At 34.2% G+C, this 17,628-nt stretch overlaps 1 protein-coding gene across 5 annotated transcripts in view; it reads right to left on the reverse strand.

Annotated features, from left to right (window-relative positions):
* The window catches only part of LOC129239709 (syntaxin-binding protein 5), a 76,412-nt gene that overhangs the window by 25,546 nt on the left and 33,238 nt on the right, over positions 1–17,628 (reverse strand). For 2 of the 5 annotated variants that reach the window (XM_054875452.1, XM_054875453.1), the window contains exon 15: positions 9,049–9,883. The exons of 1 other annotated variant lie outside the window; for it this stretch is intronic. In XM_054875452.1, the coding sequence (XP_054731427.1) occupies positions 9,049–9,883 (835 nt within the window). Of the gene's footprint in view, positions 1–445; positions 501–9,048; positions 9,884–17,628 lie in introns of all 5 variants that reach the window. 2 more of the 5 variants (XM_054875454.1, XM_054875456.1) reach the window with 2 other exon arrangements.

Consider the following 17,628-nt stretch of genomic DNA (forward strand, 5'->3'; position numbering starts at 1 on the left):
ACATTCTCATCCAACTTCAACTATTTCTACCAAACTATATATTTTATTTTTTTATCGTATTTTTTCTCTGAGTGCCTAAAACGTTCTTTATATATATATATTTTTTTTAATCAATTCAGGTATGCATAAAAATGTCTAAAGTTGCTGGCTGTTTTACTGTGCGTGATTGGTTACATAGAAATATGCACCCATGTAAGAATTTTGCAAAATAAAAGAAGGGAACTTTTACGGGTTGGAAGCAGAATGTTGTTTACGGAAAACTCATCCACAAACACACCAGCTAATAGGTTATTGCATTTACTTATATATCAAAGTGAGTTGGCAATGCCATTAACAAATTCTTATACATACAACACATTTTTGGCATGATGCTTTGGGTATTTTGTTTATAGACCATGTAAATAGCACTAATCTTCTAAAAGTAAAGAAATAGTAAGAAAATTACCAAACAGCCTCCACATAAGGACATAAAGACAGTTGAACTGAACTGCATCAGAATCCTATTTCCAGAAAGAAAAAGCAGAAGAGTTTCAAATTAGAAAGAGTTTCGCTAGTATTGGCTAGAATTTTATGCTGATATACAAATGCTGTTGTGAAGCTAGGTGCGAATAACACTACTCTCTAAATTACATTCAATCAAATATGTATTATGAGTTTCATTTACAAATCAAGCATTTTGTTCAAATAAGCATTAGAATAAAGTATTTGCATATTTTCTTCTTTTTTTTATTAAAAAAAGGGGCAAATTAATTCTTTAGACCAGTCAAAAATTAATTTTCATAATTTTAAATACAAACTCCTTAAAGTTTATTTCGCGTTCGGACATACATACATACACATTCTAGGATGAATGCAGTCACTATAAACCGAAAACTGTAACAAAAAATGCAAAGTGTTTGGAAAAAGTCCAGACTCAGCTTGAACATACTTTTAAAGAAGGAAGAATTTGGTGTGTTTAGGAGATTGGTGGCAGGAGTCCAAGAAACTCAAATAATGAGGGTAAAATCATAATTTGTTAAATATTTGTTTACTCAATGCATTTTTACATATAAAATTACATTTCCTAAAATAATTGATAATTACTTTATGAGTATGTTTGAGCTAACTTAATTAAGGCGTAATATTGAAAAAAAAATTGTTTTTTTGTTGCTTAATTTTAAAACACACATTCTTAGGAGTGTCTTGAGAAGTCTCCGATAAAATCTAAATAATTACGTAAATTATAATTTTTTGAAGACAACGTTGAGGGATAGCGTACAGCTCTTTTTTATTTTTGTTTGCATTTTTCTCGGAACCACATTTTTCAAAACGATTGACATAATTACTCATAAAGCTTTCAACCGATTGGCCCAAAAGTTGGTAGTACACATTTTCTTAAAAACATTCTACACAGAGTGACGTACGATTTTTTCAATTGGTTACTTTTGAAAATGTTTATAATTACATAACTTTAATAATTTTTTTAAGTAACCATTTTTTAGCAAACAAAAATTGAAATGTGCTCCTGTTTTCGTAGTATTTCTTTTTTTTAAAAACGTCTATTTCCCTCTATAGATAATCTATCAGGCTTACAAAAAAAATGACCTTTATAAAGTAGTATGCTGAAAAAATTGATCCTTGCATTTTCATGATGTAAATTGATATTTCGGAAATTGTAAATAAATGTGAAAAAGTTTTGCGTGTACTAGTTTCCTAAAATAAAAAAAAATATTTGTAAACTGCTTATTTTCATGCTAACCTGACTGTCAGTCTTACCCTTTAAGTTTTGTATGCAAATTAATACTCTTTAATTTCTATTTTTCCTTTCTTTCCATAAATAATTATTTGCTATTGTTTCACTTAATAACATAATGCATGAACAAGTTTTTTGAAGGAAATGCCCCACAAAATAAAATTCAAATATATATGCAACGGTATATTGAAAACCAATTACAACTCTGAGAGGTAGTCATTAAAGCTCGTAACTATTTCAAGAACGCCCATATTAAGATCTGTAAGCAAACAAAAGTTAAGTAAGCAAAAGCAAGCCTCCGGTGTAAATATTCCATGAAGAAGCAAAGTATCATCGCTCACAGTATCAACAGATGCCAAAACGACCCATATTACTTAATATCCGACCATGGACTGACACTACAGCAGCGTTTCCCAAAAATTCAAGGAAAAATTGTATGTTGTTACTACATACATATAAGGGTATGGACAAAAAACCATCACACACTCAAAGCGACTCTAGTGACTGATCACATTCGTAAGCAATCTTCGGTCAAAGTCAACAATCCGCCAACACAACAAAGCAAAGTCAGCTTCCAATCGAGGCAAAATTTATTAAAGGTGGTATCGATAGACCAGCTGTTTTGTTTTTTGTTTTTCTTTCGCCGTGTACATACAGAGTCTGCATAAAAGGAAATGGCGAAAAGCCGTTCCATTCGCACCATCGTCGTATGTTTCAAAGCCAATTTCATGTTGGCAGTGCAACGCAATGCGTCCTTTTCTTTTTCTTACTTCTTTTCTATTTATCTTGACATTTTTAATGTACAAAATGCTGTTGTTAGTCTAGTGCCAACATTTTTAATAAATGCGCCTTGGTTTTCAATGCTTATTTTCGTTAGAAATTACTTTGGAAATAAAAAGAAAACGTAAATTCTCTTTAAACGCGGTACAGCATATCTGACGATTCTCTATACGTTACGATATGTCACTATAAATCGACGTGCGCCACCTGATTTAGATCAGTTAGAAAGGGTGAGTCCAGATATCACAGCCCACAGCGGTACTGATGCAGAGGAGGTTCTGAATCCTTTTTTTACTCGACAATGATGGTAAATATTGTATATCATACCTTCTCAGAGAGTATAGCACATACTCTACGACCTTTTCAACTCCAAAAATAACTATAAATCATTAAGATTGTCAAATTTTTATTCTAAAAAAAAATAAACTAAAATAATCTCTAGCTTCAGTTTTTTCCCGTGTTACCAAATTTCTGAACCTTGAATAAAATATTAATTGATAGTACTGGATGGGCAACAAATCAATGTTATTGAAAATACTCGATTTATCTGAGGCAGGGGCGTATGGGCATTTTAATAAAATCCTGCACTTAGTTAATTCCGGACATTTCAGAAGAAATTAGCTGTAATAAATAAAAATGGCCTGACATAATATAGATACAAAGTTAGTTAAATTAAAATTAAATTTAAATCCTCCAGTATTAAAAAAAATCTTTGTTAACATCTAAAATACTAGCAAAAGAAAGTTTTAATTTTCACTTCCATCAAGTGCCAGTTTTTGTTTTCGTTAGCAGCATACATTCATACAATTTTTTTACAGATGGGTCCAAAATGGTGAAAGAAGTAGGAGCGGCTGTCTTTTGTCCGCAATTTGATGTCCAAGAGTCTTTCAGACTCCCTAATTACTGTAGAATGTCTCAAGCTGAAATCTATGCCGCAACAAAAGCAGCTAAATTGGCTTTGGAATTAACCCATCTTAAGACTCGGACAAACATTTTCAATGTTAGCCAAGGGCATATTAAAGCAATTATGGATTCTTGGACTAAATCAGAATGTATCCAACAATGTAGATCCAAAATGGGTGAACTCTGCGGAAATGGACGGGTCACTATGTACTGGATACCAGGACACAAAGGAATATAAGGAAATGAGAGAGCCGATGAGCTCGCTAAGGCAGGTATTCGCTTGCCGACATTGAACACATCAGACATATGTATATCTATCACTCTCCTTTCTGAATGTGGAACTGAATGAGGTACTAGCTTTGGAAACGCAGTGGACATGGGAGCACTCAACCTCTCAACCTCATCTTTCAATAAATCAAATTATCAAATATTAATCACGAATCAGACATTGGTTGTGTTTCCATGAGAAAACTGCCCTTAATCAAACTCGACAATGGTCATAAAAATATTCGCCGTCGCTTTGTTTTGTACTGTGGATGACAGTGACAAGATGACGGCGATAGCGGTGATTGTTAAATCGATTCCGATCCTCATTACTCGAATAACATCGAGCCATTGCGTCACCGCATTTGCGATCGAGTGAAACTCATTTCGAAACAAGTACACTTAGATCATCGTGACGACCTTTTGTTTGGATAATACAAAATGTATTAATTTCGTTCCTTTCGAAAATCAAGTAACGGGTGATTTTTTAACTATTATCTTTTTAAACAGTTGGTTTAAACAGCTGGCGCACGTTTCGTGTTTTGTTTCACCGTCAAACATCTTAAGTTTGGTCTATAATTTAATCATGAATCGTCTTACAAACGAACAACGCTTGCAAATCATTGAATTTTATTATAAAAATGCGTGTTCTGTTAAGAAAGTTTATCGCGCGCTTCTTCCATTTTATGGTCAGTTTAATCGACCCACTGAAGCGGCTATTCGAGCTATTGTGACTAAATTTAGAACCAAATTTACATTATTGGACATAAAACCACTAACACGCTTACGTAGAGTGCGAACAGAAGAAAATATCGCAGCTGTATCGGCCAGTGTTATTGATGACCATCAATTATCGATTCGTCGCCGTTCGCAGCAATTGGGCCTCTGTTACCTGTTACTCAACAACGTGGAACATTTTGCGAAAGGATTTAGGTATGAAGCCTTTTAAGAAGCCTTTTGGTGCATGAATCGAAGCCGAACGACCTACCGCAACGCAGAATTTTTGGTGAATGGGCTCTTGGAAAGTTGGCCGAAGATCCAATTTTTTATCGAAAAATTGTGTTCAGCGACGAAGCTCATTTTTGGATCAATGGGTACGTAAATAAGCAGAATTGTCGATTTTGGAGTGAAGATCATCCGAAGAATTGCAAGAACTACCAATGTATCCAGAAAAGGTCACAGTTTGGTGCGGTTTATGGGCTGGAGGTATCATTGGACCGTACTTCTTCAAAGATGCTGCGAATCATACCGTAAGTGTGAATGGTGAGCGCTACCCTTAAAATGATATCCTACTTTTTTTTGCCCAAATGCTTGATTTGTATGGCATGTGGTTTCAGCAAGACGGTGCCACATGACACATAGCACGCGTAACAATGGACTTGTTGAGAGACGAGTTCGGTGAACATTTTATTTCACGTTCGGGACCTGTCAATTGGCCACCCAGATCGTGCGATATAACGCCTTTAGATTATTTTTTCGTAACAATGGACTTGTTAAGAGGCGAGTTCGGTGAACATTTTATTTCACGTTCGGGACCTGTCAATTGGCCACCCAGATCGTGCGATATAACGCCTTTAGATAATTTTTTGTGGAGCTATGTTAAAGCTCATGTCTGTTCAGACAAACCTGCTTCAATTAACGCATTGGAAGACAACATTAAAGCATTTATATGTGAGATACCGGCCGAAAAATTGGAAAGAGTATGCCAAAATTGGACTAATAATCTGAAATAATCTTCAAACAATAAATTATATGGATTGTACTATCGATTAAAATAAAAATGTCATGCATTTTTCTGAATTTTATGTGTGGTTTTTTGAAAAACTTTCCTACAGCTCTTAAAAAATCACCCTTTAGTTACTTTACTTCAAGAAAGTTTTCCGGGTGGGTTTAATTTTCTTTTCATGACATTCCTTATAATAAGCAATGCCAAAACGAAAATTCCTTATGGTAAATTTTTGTATGACTGGAAAATAAAATGTTCCTCGCTAGAGCCATTTCTTTATTTTCTCTATTTATATAGAGAAAAATTAAACTCATAAGAAAGCTTCTGCGCACATATGCACATATGTATATATGTATATTAGGGTTCATCACTATCTATAAAAAATCAGTAGTGTTTTTCCACTGAAATTATAAAATTTGTTATATTTTAAGACTTTCGCCAAAATATGTATTCAGATTTACTTGGCCAGGACCAATTCGAATGCTCCCAACAATTGAATTTTTTATTAATATATAATAGCAGTTAAAAATACTTTTTCCAAAAAATCACCTCATATTATTATGCTTATATAATAGACGAGTTTAAGTGTAAAGGGTATGCATAGAAGTTTTTTAAAAATTGTATCAAGAGAATCAAAATAAAGATAGTTGTGAAAAAAACTGGGACGAGAATGGGTTAACTTTCCAAGAAAATAGTAAGAAAGTACTATTCTAAAGATACCATACTGAGTTCTTCAAGTATTTCGTAAACCTATCTTTCAAAAAAAAAAAAAACATACGAATTCTAATTAATTTGCTCCCGCTGATCAAATTTCTTAACATTTTTATGCAGACTTTTCAAGCTTAAACTCTTGGGAAATATTAAAAAAAACTTGCTTTATTTATAAAAAAATCTTAAGTTTTGAAGGTATCTTTTGAATCGGGTCACCTCACGTAAATCTTAATATTTTTTTATATTTTTTCGAAAGTCTTAAAATATAATAAATTTTATAATTTCAATGAAAAAATAGTAACTTTTTTTTGGTGAAGCACCCTAATCTACATATGGATTATTGCGAACAAATAGCAAAACATACTAATAAATATTTAAATGTGATATAAAAACTTAAATTTAGGATTATAGCATATTTGAGTAGTTCAACTGCCATTGAGTAAAAAAGGGCCTTTTTCATATAAGTGGTGTTTATGTTTCAAATCTCCGACAGCTCTTTAATATTAATTTTTTAGAGACAAATTTGCTTCCATGCCAAACGATAGCAGTTCGTAGCGTTTATAGACACTTAAGTATAAAATCATAGCCCGGTATATTGTGAATTTTTAATCAGTCCTACCCCTAAATCCATCGTAGAAAAGCTACGAATGCTAAAAAATTATTATTTTTTAATTAATCTCATTTCTAGCATTTATTGTTTCGAAATCTGCTGGCGTAAAGTAAATAAACAAGTTTTGAAAGATTTTGGTATACTACTTTTATACAGGGACGTTGAGGTAAATCTGGAAAGCATTTAGAGAGACCAGGAACAGAGGCGTTAAGCCAAAAACTACTGATAAAGGACATTGTTTTTAGTGTTGTTTTTGTTGTAGCAACATAAAACATTCACCCTAAATTTTTAGATATAAACCGTATATAAACCTGGGTGACCCAGCAACCTTTCTACCTACATACCTACCATTGATCGTCAGATTGGTGGCCACCTTCAAACCTGGCCTGCACTCCCTTTGATTATCACGTATGGAAAGAGTTAGTTCGTGCATGTAGGCACTTTAGGTACCCGCTGGAGCAGATTAATGCAGCTGTCGGGGATTACATTGAAGAATTTTCAATTAAATATAACGTGTGTACTTCAATTTAAGATGCGTACAAATACTTATAAACTATTTTTGAGCTTTATTTTTATCTTGTACCGTAACCGAATGGATTAGTGCGATACTACCATTTGGTAGGGCCCATTGTCGGAATGAGACACCTTTACAAATGACTAGCTTTCGGTCGGCAAGGGCAAACCTCCGAGTGCATTTCTGCTAAGAAAAAATTTCTAACATAAACCAGCGATGACCCTGTATTTCTTTCACAACTTAAATTGAAGTTGGGCAATAAATGGATGCTCCGGTTCTTAATATTTTATTATGGGAGGAGGAAGTTCGAGAAACACTTCTGCCATTAAAATACAGAAGAAACGCTAACAATATCCTCAAAATGGACGGATACTCGTATAGATCGATCGGCTAAATGAAAGTGGGGTTTAGGAAATAATCCAATTGGTTTTTGAAATCAGTTTCTTGAAATATATTAAACTTGGCAAAGTATATGCAGGTAAATATTTGTGCTTGGAAGAAGGGAGCCACAAGCTTTGACAGCGCATAGTCCGAGAATTTATCTCGCTGATTGGTTCCCATTTACATTTTTTTGGAATTCAGGAGTTTTTAAGGACTGGACGTCCCACATATAGTATTACAAAAGCAACCTTAAGCGGAACAATTTTGTAGGACGATGAGTAAGAGAACTAAGTCCAAAGTAGAGTTCTGCTGGTAATGTAAGTTTCTCAGCTTAATTTTATTCGTAAGCTTTTCTCCTATACTTTGTGAAAATCCATCGTTTCGCAGCCGAGCATACTATTCTACAACTTGTCGATATACACAAATATTTATTTACGAGGGTCGTTTGAAAAGTCCGTGCAAAGTATGAGAGTTGGCACTACTGGCGCGTATTGAGGTTATGTTTTGTTAGTAGCATCTCTTGGAAGAACACACACCAAATTTCAGCCAGATCGGTATATTTCTTTGTGGTTGGCATTCGTTTGAATCTAGGAAGTGAAGTGATTTTCCTTTTCTATCACAACAACGCACCAACTCACGCCTCAGCACTTGTGGTCGCAAAATTTATTTAATTCTTATTACGAATAGCTATTTTTAAGACTTGGAGAAAGAGATCAACAAACTAGAACAGCGTTTGACGGAGTCTATGAGCCTAAAAGGAGACTATGCCGAAAAATAAAACAGGTTTACCCTAAACAATTAAGTAGTTTTTATTTTTGCACGGACTTTCCAAACGACCCTGTAGTTTTAACCGAATTTTATCAAATGAAATACTTACTCGAAATGTTTTCTTGCATTTTAGCTTTTTTTATGTACCATTATTTCAATTCGCCACTTTTTATTTGTTATTTGTTATTTTTAAGTTCACTACGTCAGCATAAACTCAATGTAGAAGATTTGTACGAAAGCCTACGTGAATTCAATGAGGTAGATCTACGTATTTCAAATTATTGTTCGTAGCTCTTCGAGCTCATTTTTGTAGAGTTTACAAAAAATCAATTGGATTCAGTGGTAGGGCTGATTATTTTATAAACATGAAATACGTTGTTGTAACGCATTTTAAGTAAAAACATTTACATTTTTTTGTTCGACCTAATGCACCTGGATCTCTTGTCGAAGGGGAACATACTGATTATTCCTATGTGCCAAATTATCTTTTTAATTTGATTTATGAGATACAATTTTAAAACACCTTGTAATGTTATACAAGGTTTGAAAGATTTTTGAGTTTATTTCTAGTTATTTATACATACATACATATCTCTTACTTCGGGATGTGAAAATGTACAATTGGGTTGTTTGGTTTTCTTAGCTAGAAGAGTACTTACATATTTTTTTTGAAACATTTCCACTTATGGACGGTGAAGAATCAATTTTATTTGTCCTTGCTCGAATATCTCGGGTTTGATATTTTATATTTGGAACAGATAGTAGCCGCTGATCCCTTTGCTTCTCTTTAAATTTTTGACGAGCGGTTTTATTACACAAATTTTCTCCCTGATTGGCATCAACAGACCCGGAGAGTGGTAAGTCATTAGGCCTTGAAGTTTGACAATCCTCAGTTGTTTCTTTTTCGAACTCTACTTTTTTCGTATTTGTTTGACAGTCGTTTGAAATGTCAAAAATATCACCACGATCTGCTTCATCGTTTGTGCTTAAGTTAGCATTATTATTACAACCTTTTGTGAGAAAACTGGTTATTTGTTTACCATCACAATCACGTTGATCAGTATCAGGTTCATTGCTGAAATCACAGGTGTTTTCTTTACTGTCGTTCTTAATTGTTTTGTCATTTGGCGATACACTTTCGCCACCACTCTCATCAGGTGATACTTCTTTTTGAGTGTAAAAGACTGAATTATTTTTAATAAGATCGATTTCAGTATTAACATTAATACCAATTTTCATATTGACTTTTGATAATTGACGTTTAAGGTTAAAAGTTTTCCATGACATTGACTTTCTTCTATCTTGCAGTTCTTTTGGCGGGTTCGGAGTTTCTTCGCGAAGCGGACTTTTTGACAAAATATTCGTTGATGCATTTTCATTTTCCGGAGATGTTGGTCGCGATGAATTTGACTGATTTTGATAAGATGAAAAAGGCTCATTTGTTTCGGGAATAAATTCAATGGATGGGCTGTCGGGGCTAGTGGTGTCGTTCAGCTATATTAATTTATAATAATTTAATCAAAAAATGAGGATAATTTTGCAAACTTTGGATTCAACAACGAACATAATAGAGATTGTGTAAAGTATCGTGTCCTTTTTGATTTAGTTTAGTGCAGTACAAATTAGACATATTCAAAACATAAGATTAGGGAGAGGGCAGCTGAGTTCAGTTTGTAGTCAAAATTCTACAGTTATGTTTAGTAACATTACACCCCGAAAAATCAATTAAAATTATATTATGCATACTATTAGTACAGATCAACTTCCATGGCATTCACTTAAAAGAAGTCTATAAATTAAATTACAACATACATAATCATACATAATTATATGCATATTTGTACTTCATATAGAAATTTTTCTGAAAATTGAAAATTAATCAAAAATACATACATACTATATATGTAAACTGGAAAAATGGGAGGAAAAATCGCGCTCGTTACCGTTTTATTAATTTGTGTTGCGTGTTGCTTACTGTATGGTATTGTGTGTATATTTATAAATAGGGTGAACAGATAGCAATGATAGTTTTCCCCATCGTAATATTTCAGCAACTTTTAAAGTTACCAATGGCATCCAGCTGTCAAAATATTCTCTCAGGTTTGCCATTTCGTAACACAGCGTTTCACGCTTGCCGAGCGTATGGAAATATTATCGAAATTCGGGCTCAGATGTAAATACGCGAAAAAATCATCTTCTCGGACGAGGGTCATTTTTGGCTCAACGAAAAAAGCAAATTGCCGTTATTGGAGCAAAAACAATACACAAGAATTCAACCAAGCACCAATACATCCACAAAGAGTGACTGTGTGCTGCGGTTCATGGCATGACCTTATTTCTTTCAAAATGGCTGCATGCCAAAGAAGCAACGCAAGGCTCGAAGTTGTGAAGGAGAAGTTTCAAGACTGGGTAATCTTACGGCGAGCGTTCATTAATTTGCAGCCACGACCATGTGATTTGGCAACCCTCGAGTGTTTTCTCTAAGGCTAGATTAATTCCTTACTCTACGCTAACAAGCCAACGACTTTGGACGAGCTTGAGGTCAATCTTCGAGACGCTATTGCCAGAAAAACGCCGTGCACAGTGAATCGAGTGGTTCAAGGAGGTTATTCCATATGCAATGGCACGAATGTAAGAGGCAGAATAAATTTCATATCTCTTACCGTTGTAGTTTTGTTTAAATTTTTCTTCCTATACTAGTCAATACTGCCCTCCCTATATATTGCATCAATATTATACGAGTATGTATAAGTATTAAAGGCTATTTTAAACTCAACGCCATTTATTTTTTGTGTCGATCCTACATCGTTCGTGTTTGCCCACTGGTATGGTGTGCATTGCGGTAAAGCCCACTACCGAGATGATCAAAGTTTGCAGTGTGAATTTTTCAGTCCCCGTAATGCACCTAGAAATTGTTAACGTGTTGTGTATTGTGTTCCATATACATATAACCTTCACGTCTACACTCTTTACAATAATGAAACATATCAAACTTTTCAAACCTTTGTTTTTTTAATATCTAAGGTCTGAGTAAAATACCCTATATATGTATATATCATTGAGTACAAATCGGTCTTATATACATATAAATTTATGAAACTGTTTTTCCAAAAAGATTAGTATCGAAGATCATGGTTAACCTTTGCATTCGAAGAGAGGCGCTTTCTTCATACGCATTATGCAGAAAAATTTAATAGGATGGCCTTTGCAAAATTTGGCATGACGGTTTCCCTCGGCCTTCATCTCACTAGCGAGAGAATTTATCTAGATAATTCTTTGAATGCACAGAATTGGTTTAAGCAGAAGCCAACAAGGCATACAGGTAGCTCTTAATAAGTACCTTATCTTTCTTAATGGCTCAGGTACATACATATGTACCCCCAAACATTTACTGATGAATTTGTCTCTCTCTTTACGTATTCATCTCTTTTAGCAGTATATAGGAAAGCGCAAACAACCAAAGTATCGTATATTTGCTGTCATGAAAATGCTATATGCGCGAGGCCAATGAGCACTACAATTGCTATCTTCACTAAAACAATTATTTGGAAGGATTTGGTTTATTTATAATTTAGATTTCTTTCCAAGTTAAGTATTTAGGAATAATCATAAAAGATAAACTCTTAAGGAAGTCTGGCAAATAAACATGTAACCACGAAAGCCTTAACAGCGATTTTAGTAATTTAGAAAAGCTTCGAAGATATCGCACTTAGATGGATCCTATATACTTGTATATCTATATTTCTAGCTTTAGACCATTGTCAAATTTTAAATTAGAAATTTTTTTCTAATAGTGGTCGCCCCTCGGCAGGCAATGGCAAACCTCCGAGTGTATTTCTGCCTCGAAAAAGCTCCTCATGAAAAATATCTGCCGTTCGGAGTCGACTAGAAACTGTAGATTCCTCCATTTGTGGAACAACATAAAGACTCACACCACAAATAGGAGGAGCAGTTCGGCCAAACAAAAAGAGTGTATATATATATATATATATATATATTAGGCCGGGTCGATTTGTGGGGAGGCAGAAAAATCGCCCATTGCTCTGTGAAAATCATATTCTAGGGATCAAAATAAGAAACTTTGCCGAAGGAACCATACCTCTAAAACGAATTCTGATGTCCCCCAATTCGGGTCGAACTTTTTAGATTCTTTTCTCATGTAAAGGCCAAAAATGGTGATATTTTGAAATGATTGTATGGGGAACCCCCCAGGGGCGTTCCAGGGGATGTGCCACTGGCATGGGCGGATCGGCCGTCCAAAGCTAGTGGGGGTCGGTCATACATTTGGACTCGATTGGAGCAGTCTAAATGGGTCAAAGTGGCATTTTTCGTTCGACCCAAATTGGGGGACATCAGAATTCGTTTTAGAGGTATGGTTCCTTCGGCAAAGTTTCTTATTTTGATCCCTAGAATACGATTTACACAGAGCAATGAGCGATTTTTAAATCGACCCGCCCTAATATATATACAATATAATTGGCGCGTACACCCCTTTTAGGTGTCAGAGTAATTTCAAGCCAATGACCAAGCAATTTCTAATTCCTCCCTGCGATATAAAACTGATTTGGTTGAAACTGAATTTGAATCTAAGACCTTGATCGCTGCTAGTGAAGATTTATGGTATGGAAACTAAACTGAGGAATTCTCATTATTCGCCCAATATACGAGTAAAACAGAGTATACTCATAAAAAATAGCATTATTAAGCACAGGACGCGATAGGAAGAAATCGTATACACTCAAGGAAGTCCTTCTGGAATACTCGAACTCTAATTTCAAATTCTACCAGATTTGGACATTAACGAAAAAGGTCTAGAGCAGATTTTCATATGTAGGTAGACCTTCTTCTATAAATGCAAGAGACTTTGGGGTTCGTTTACCCCTCCTCACGTCTAAAAGAGGTGTGAGTTTTGGGAGCAGATCTGTGGTGGGAATACATTAAGAGCGGTTTGGAAGATGCATTCTCATTTATTTAATGTAAACGAATTTTTGACACCTATATTTGTATATATTTATATAGTACGAGTATATCAGTAGGCGTTCAGGCACATACATACACATAATGGAATATAAGTCAAAAGTGTTTAAATATTTTTGCAAATTTTCATATGAATAAATGCTAATGACGAACACAAAATTAATATTAATCTCTTTTTAGAAAGCGGGGCAATGAAAGAAATGGTTATAACAATCGTATCTATAGACTTACAACAAAAATGCGCACCCATTTAAATGCTTGAAGGGGAAAGTTAAAAAGCTTGGGATTTCTTATACGAGTATTATATGTAAAACATGTTTACTTTAAATCAAAATTTTGTGCCAAGTGCATCCACAATCTTTCACAATCTTATTACACTCGATTCATATGGAACGATATTTTTACATTTTCCAATATCTGTTAAATCAGCTGTTTTTACCAAGTAAATATATGTATGTTTTCGACATTGTTCAGTCTACTCTGGGCAAATTAATGAAGACTCAAAATCAATCAATTCAACCAACTTATGGATATTATCCACTTAATAAGAGATCAAACTATACTTAATGTGAACTGAGTGTGACCGGCAACCAACTTTGTCGATTACTCGGTTATCAACCAGACAGCCTTTGTCTCATTTCCGGCTTAAAGGATGTGTGAATAAATAATAAAGTTTCTATTTATTTCATATGGCTTACATAACGAAGGCAGCAGTGCTTCATATGTTACTTTTTTCTAAACTGACGATGGAGTCAAAGTTGTCGTCAATGGTGAACATTACTGGCAAACAAAGGTAAGGGTATGATCTGTAATCCGATATTTTTATCGAAAAGTTTGATATTTTTTAACATAAACTTACATATAAAGTTTTCACTTACCGAGCTTTATATGTTCTTTTTTGAATGAGTTGAAAAATTCATCTCGCATAAAAGATGGAATTAACTCGAGAAAATTTTCGTGCAATGATTTATTACAATTTTCGAGACAGAAGTGCATTGATCAACTTACTTGAAGCACCACACTTAGCCACTGTGAAACGTTGGTACAACGAATTCCAATGGGGTCGTATATTTTTTCAGAATAAATTTCGTAAAAATTTCAGAAACAATCGACGCTGTACGTAAAATGATAACGCGAAATCGTCATGTTATATATCGCAAAATATAGACGCCATTGGTTATCAGTAAGACCAGTATACATTTAATATTGTATGAGCATTTGGTCGTCAAGAAGATTTGTGCTCATTGCCTAAAACAGGATTCGTGCCGACTGGTGTAAAGAAATGTGTAAGAAATTCAGCCGCGGTGGTTCAAAGCACGTCTGTGACATAGTGACAAATTTTGGATCTATGCCTATGAATGGGGAGCGCTACTGATAATAAGTCATAAAATTTTATCGAAGCATTAAATTAAAAACTGCTAGAATTACCGACCACAACCGAGCCACGGTTGTCCCATTTTCACTATGCTCGGCCATGTGTTACACAGTCCGTTAAAGCTTATTTGGAAAATAGTGAGTAAGGTTTCCCATTACCCCTGGAAGGGAATCTGCGTCCAAGTAAAATATATTCATAGTGATCTAAGACGCGCAGAGTTTTATGGGCGTCAACAATAAGCAGCAGCCTATGAGCTAATCATCCCTGTAAGGTAATACCTTTTTGGCAATTCCGCGGGGAGAGTGGTAGATTGTGGAGAGGTGTTTAGTAGGTAGGTGTAGTTGTTAGGCTACAAGTCGTGCATAATGTTATTCCGGTATAGTAGTACTTATGAGAGTTTCCTCTTCACGAGCGTTATACCGGAAGAAAAATCCACCGCATAATGCAGACATTACATCCCTTCTGACTTTCACATGTTTCGATCAATGCTGAATGTCTTGTCGGCAATACGCTTCACCTCAGTTGAAGTTATTAAAAAGTAGCCTCTTGGCCTCAAAATATAAGCGGTTTTATTGGGCTACCCTACAGCTTCAGATTAAAACATATGTACGATTTATTTAAAATCTTCTTCTTCAAATCGGAAAAAGTCCTCTAAATTATACTTGAACATCCAATAAATACGTTAAGCAATGACCAATCACAAATTATGACTCTAATAATACTTTACAAAATAAATTTTTTAATCTGAAGAAAAAGTGATAGTATTTCGGTAGATTTCCAGCTTGTATTTTCTCCTAACTTCAGCTATCTTATTCACCATTATTTACTCTGAATGTTGTTAAATGTTATGCTCGGTTAGTAACACTACTTTTACTTAGTAAAATAAAAAGTGTACTTTCGCTACATTGTCCCTTGGCGTTACACGAATTATTTAACAGTTTTCCTGCTGGCTCCTCCTCCGTGGGCCACCCGCCCTTCGACTTTGAAGCAGTTGTAACAAGTTATGGGTATCATCGCAAATATATAAACATATTCCCTTTATGTGTACTCATTTTTTAAATATTTCTCTATCTTTTTAGTAGAGACTTTCGACATTTTTGTTACGACTCTATTTATTATTTAAATTGTAAATTGAACTTTTAGTTATTTATATTTAAGAAAAAATTGAGCTTTTAGTTATTTATATTTAAGAAAAAATATCCTTATCGATCTGATCATTCCACACCACCAAAATGTTTGTTTCGAAAGTATTAGGTAATAAATGTCCTTTGTTATCAAATGCAGACTTATGAAACCGAAATACACCCAGGCTGAAAAATGGTTCTCGCTAGAAATATATGCAATAGTAACATACATATTTTTTAACTGGAAGAGCCCATGGGATTTATTCGTCAAACTTAGTTCAGATAGAGTAGCAGTTGCTTCTTATAAAACTTAAAAAATCACTTGATGAATGGTTCGGCACCAAGGATATATTTTTTTGGCGAAGCAGTCGTAGTCTATCTGAGATATGGAAATGTGTGTATAGCTAGCACCATTGTATTGAAGAAAATATTTTCTATCAATTTGAAATCAAAACGTATTATTTTTGTTAAAAACTCCGGCCTCATTGATATGTGGTGCAAAACTGATTATTCATTTTGTTTTTGAAAAACTTTCTTATTAAATATTTAAATAAAAATGATTTTGAGTGGCAGAAATCTTTATTTTGAGATTTTCGCGCTCCATTGGTTCTCTGTTTGTTTACTGCAGCTGTTTAGTTCACAAGTGTCAAATATGATTGGCGCACGACGCCGTTTGCCAAAATTATAAATCTTCCGACAGGTGAATAATTTCGCGCCACCTAATATGTGAAAATAATGTAAAAAACTAAAGAGATTTTGATTTTACACATGCAAAGCATATTGCTAATCATATGACGATATTTTGAAGGTACTAGTTATTATTATTGTTGTGATCTTGGATCAAATATCTTTAAACCATTATCATTTTTCTGATACCTTGAAAGAGTTCACATTTTTTTTCGTCATTATAGGTATTTAATAAAAAGGCTTTCATTTAAGACTTTTACTCAGTAGAGATATTTTTAATAGAGTTTCGTTTTAACTTAAAAATATTTAGTAATCCTTTTCCCAGCACTTTTTATCCACATCCACCACAATTAGGGAAAAAATCGATGCCAGAAGTACTTGATTTCAAAACAAAAATGTTGAATACCTCATAAGTTCGCATTCGCAACAATTACCTTTGAATAAATGGACGGCGTGTAACCAACCGGAAAAAGGACTTTTGATGCCCGCTGCGGAGTAAATTTTTGTTTAAGGTTTAATTCCTCGGAATAATCAAAACACTGTGTGCGTTTATTATTATGGAAAAGCTGATCATAAAAATCCTCTAGCTATTGAAAATGGCTAGCACATCAAAGCGCAAACCAGATATTGAAGGAGAACTTCTTCTCAAATCTTTCAAGAATGAATGCACCAAACAATATTATTATACCTACTATTGAACGTTACAAATAGCCGTAACGTGATATCAACCTTTTCACATTCTTATAGTGTAAGTAGATATGCATAGGTTATAATGGAGCCAGCAAAGCTCAAATTTGTACCCCAATAATTTAATTCACGCTCTCTTTAATAACACTTTGCTTCATTCTCCAAGAATAAAATATATGCCCTAGCTTTGGTCCAGCTAGTAAGCACTTAAAACTGTTAAATTTCTATAAAATCGGTAAATGTTTCAAATTTTAAGCTATGTTGTCCCTTCAAAAGCAAAAAAAAAAAAAAAAAAACATACCTCTGTGATTTTAGTTTTACTTTGAAAAATTTGTTTATATTATATTTTATTAATTTTTAAAAAATATTGTACTCTTCCTCATTCTTAA

This window comes from Anastrepha obliqua, chromosome 2 (genome assembly GCF_027943255.1).
Source record: "Anastrepha obliqua isolate idAnaObli1 chromosome 2, idAnaObli1_1.0, whole genome shotgun sequence".
NCBI lineage: Eukaryota > Metazoa > Arthropoda > Insecta > Diptera > Tephritidae > Anastrepha > Anastrepha obliqua.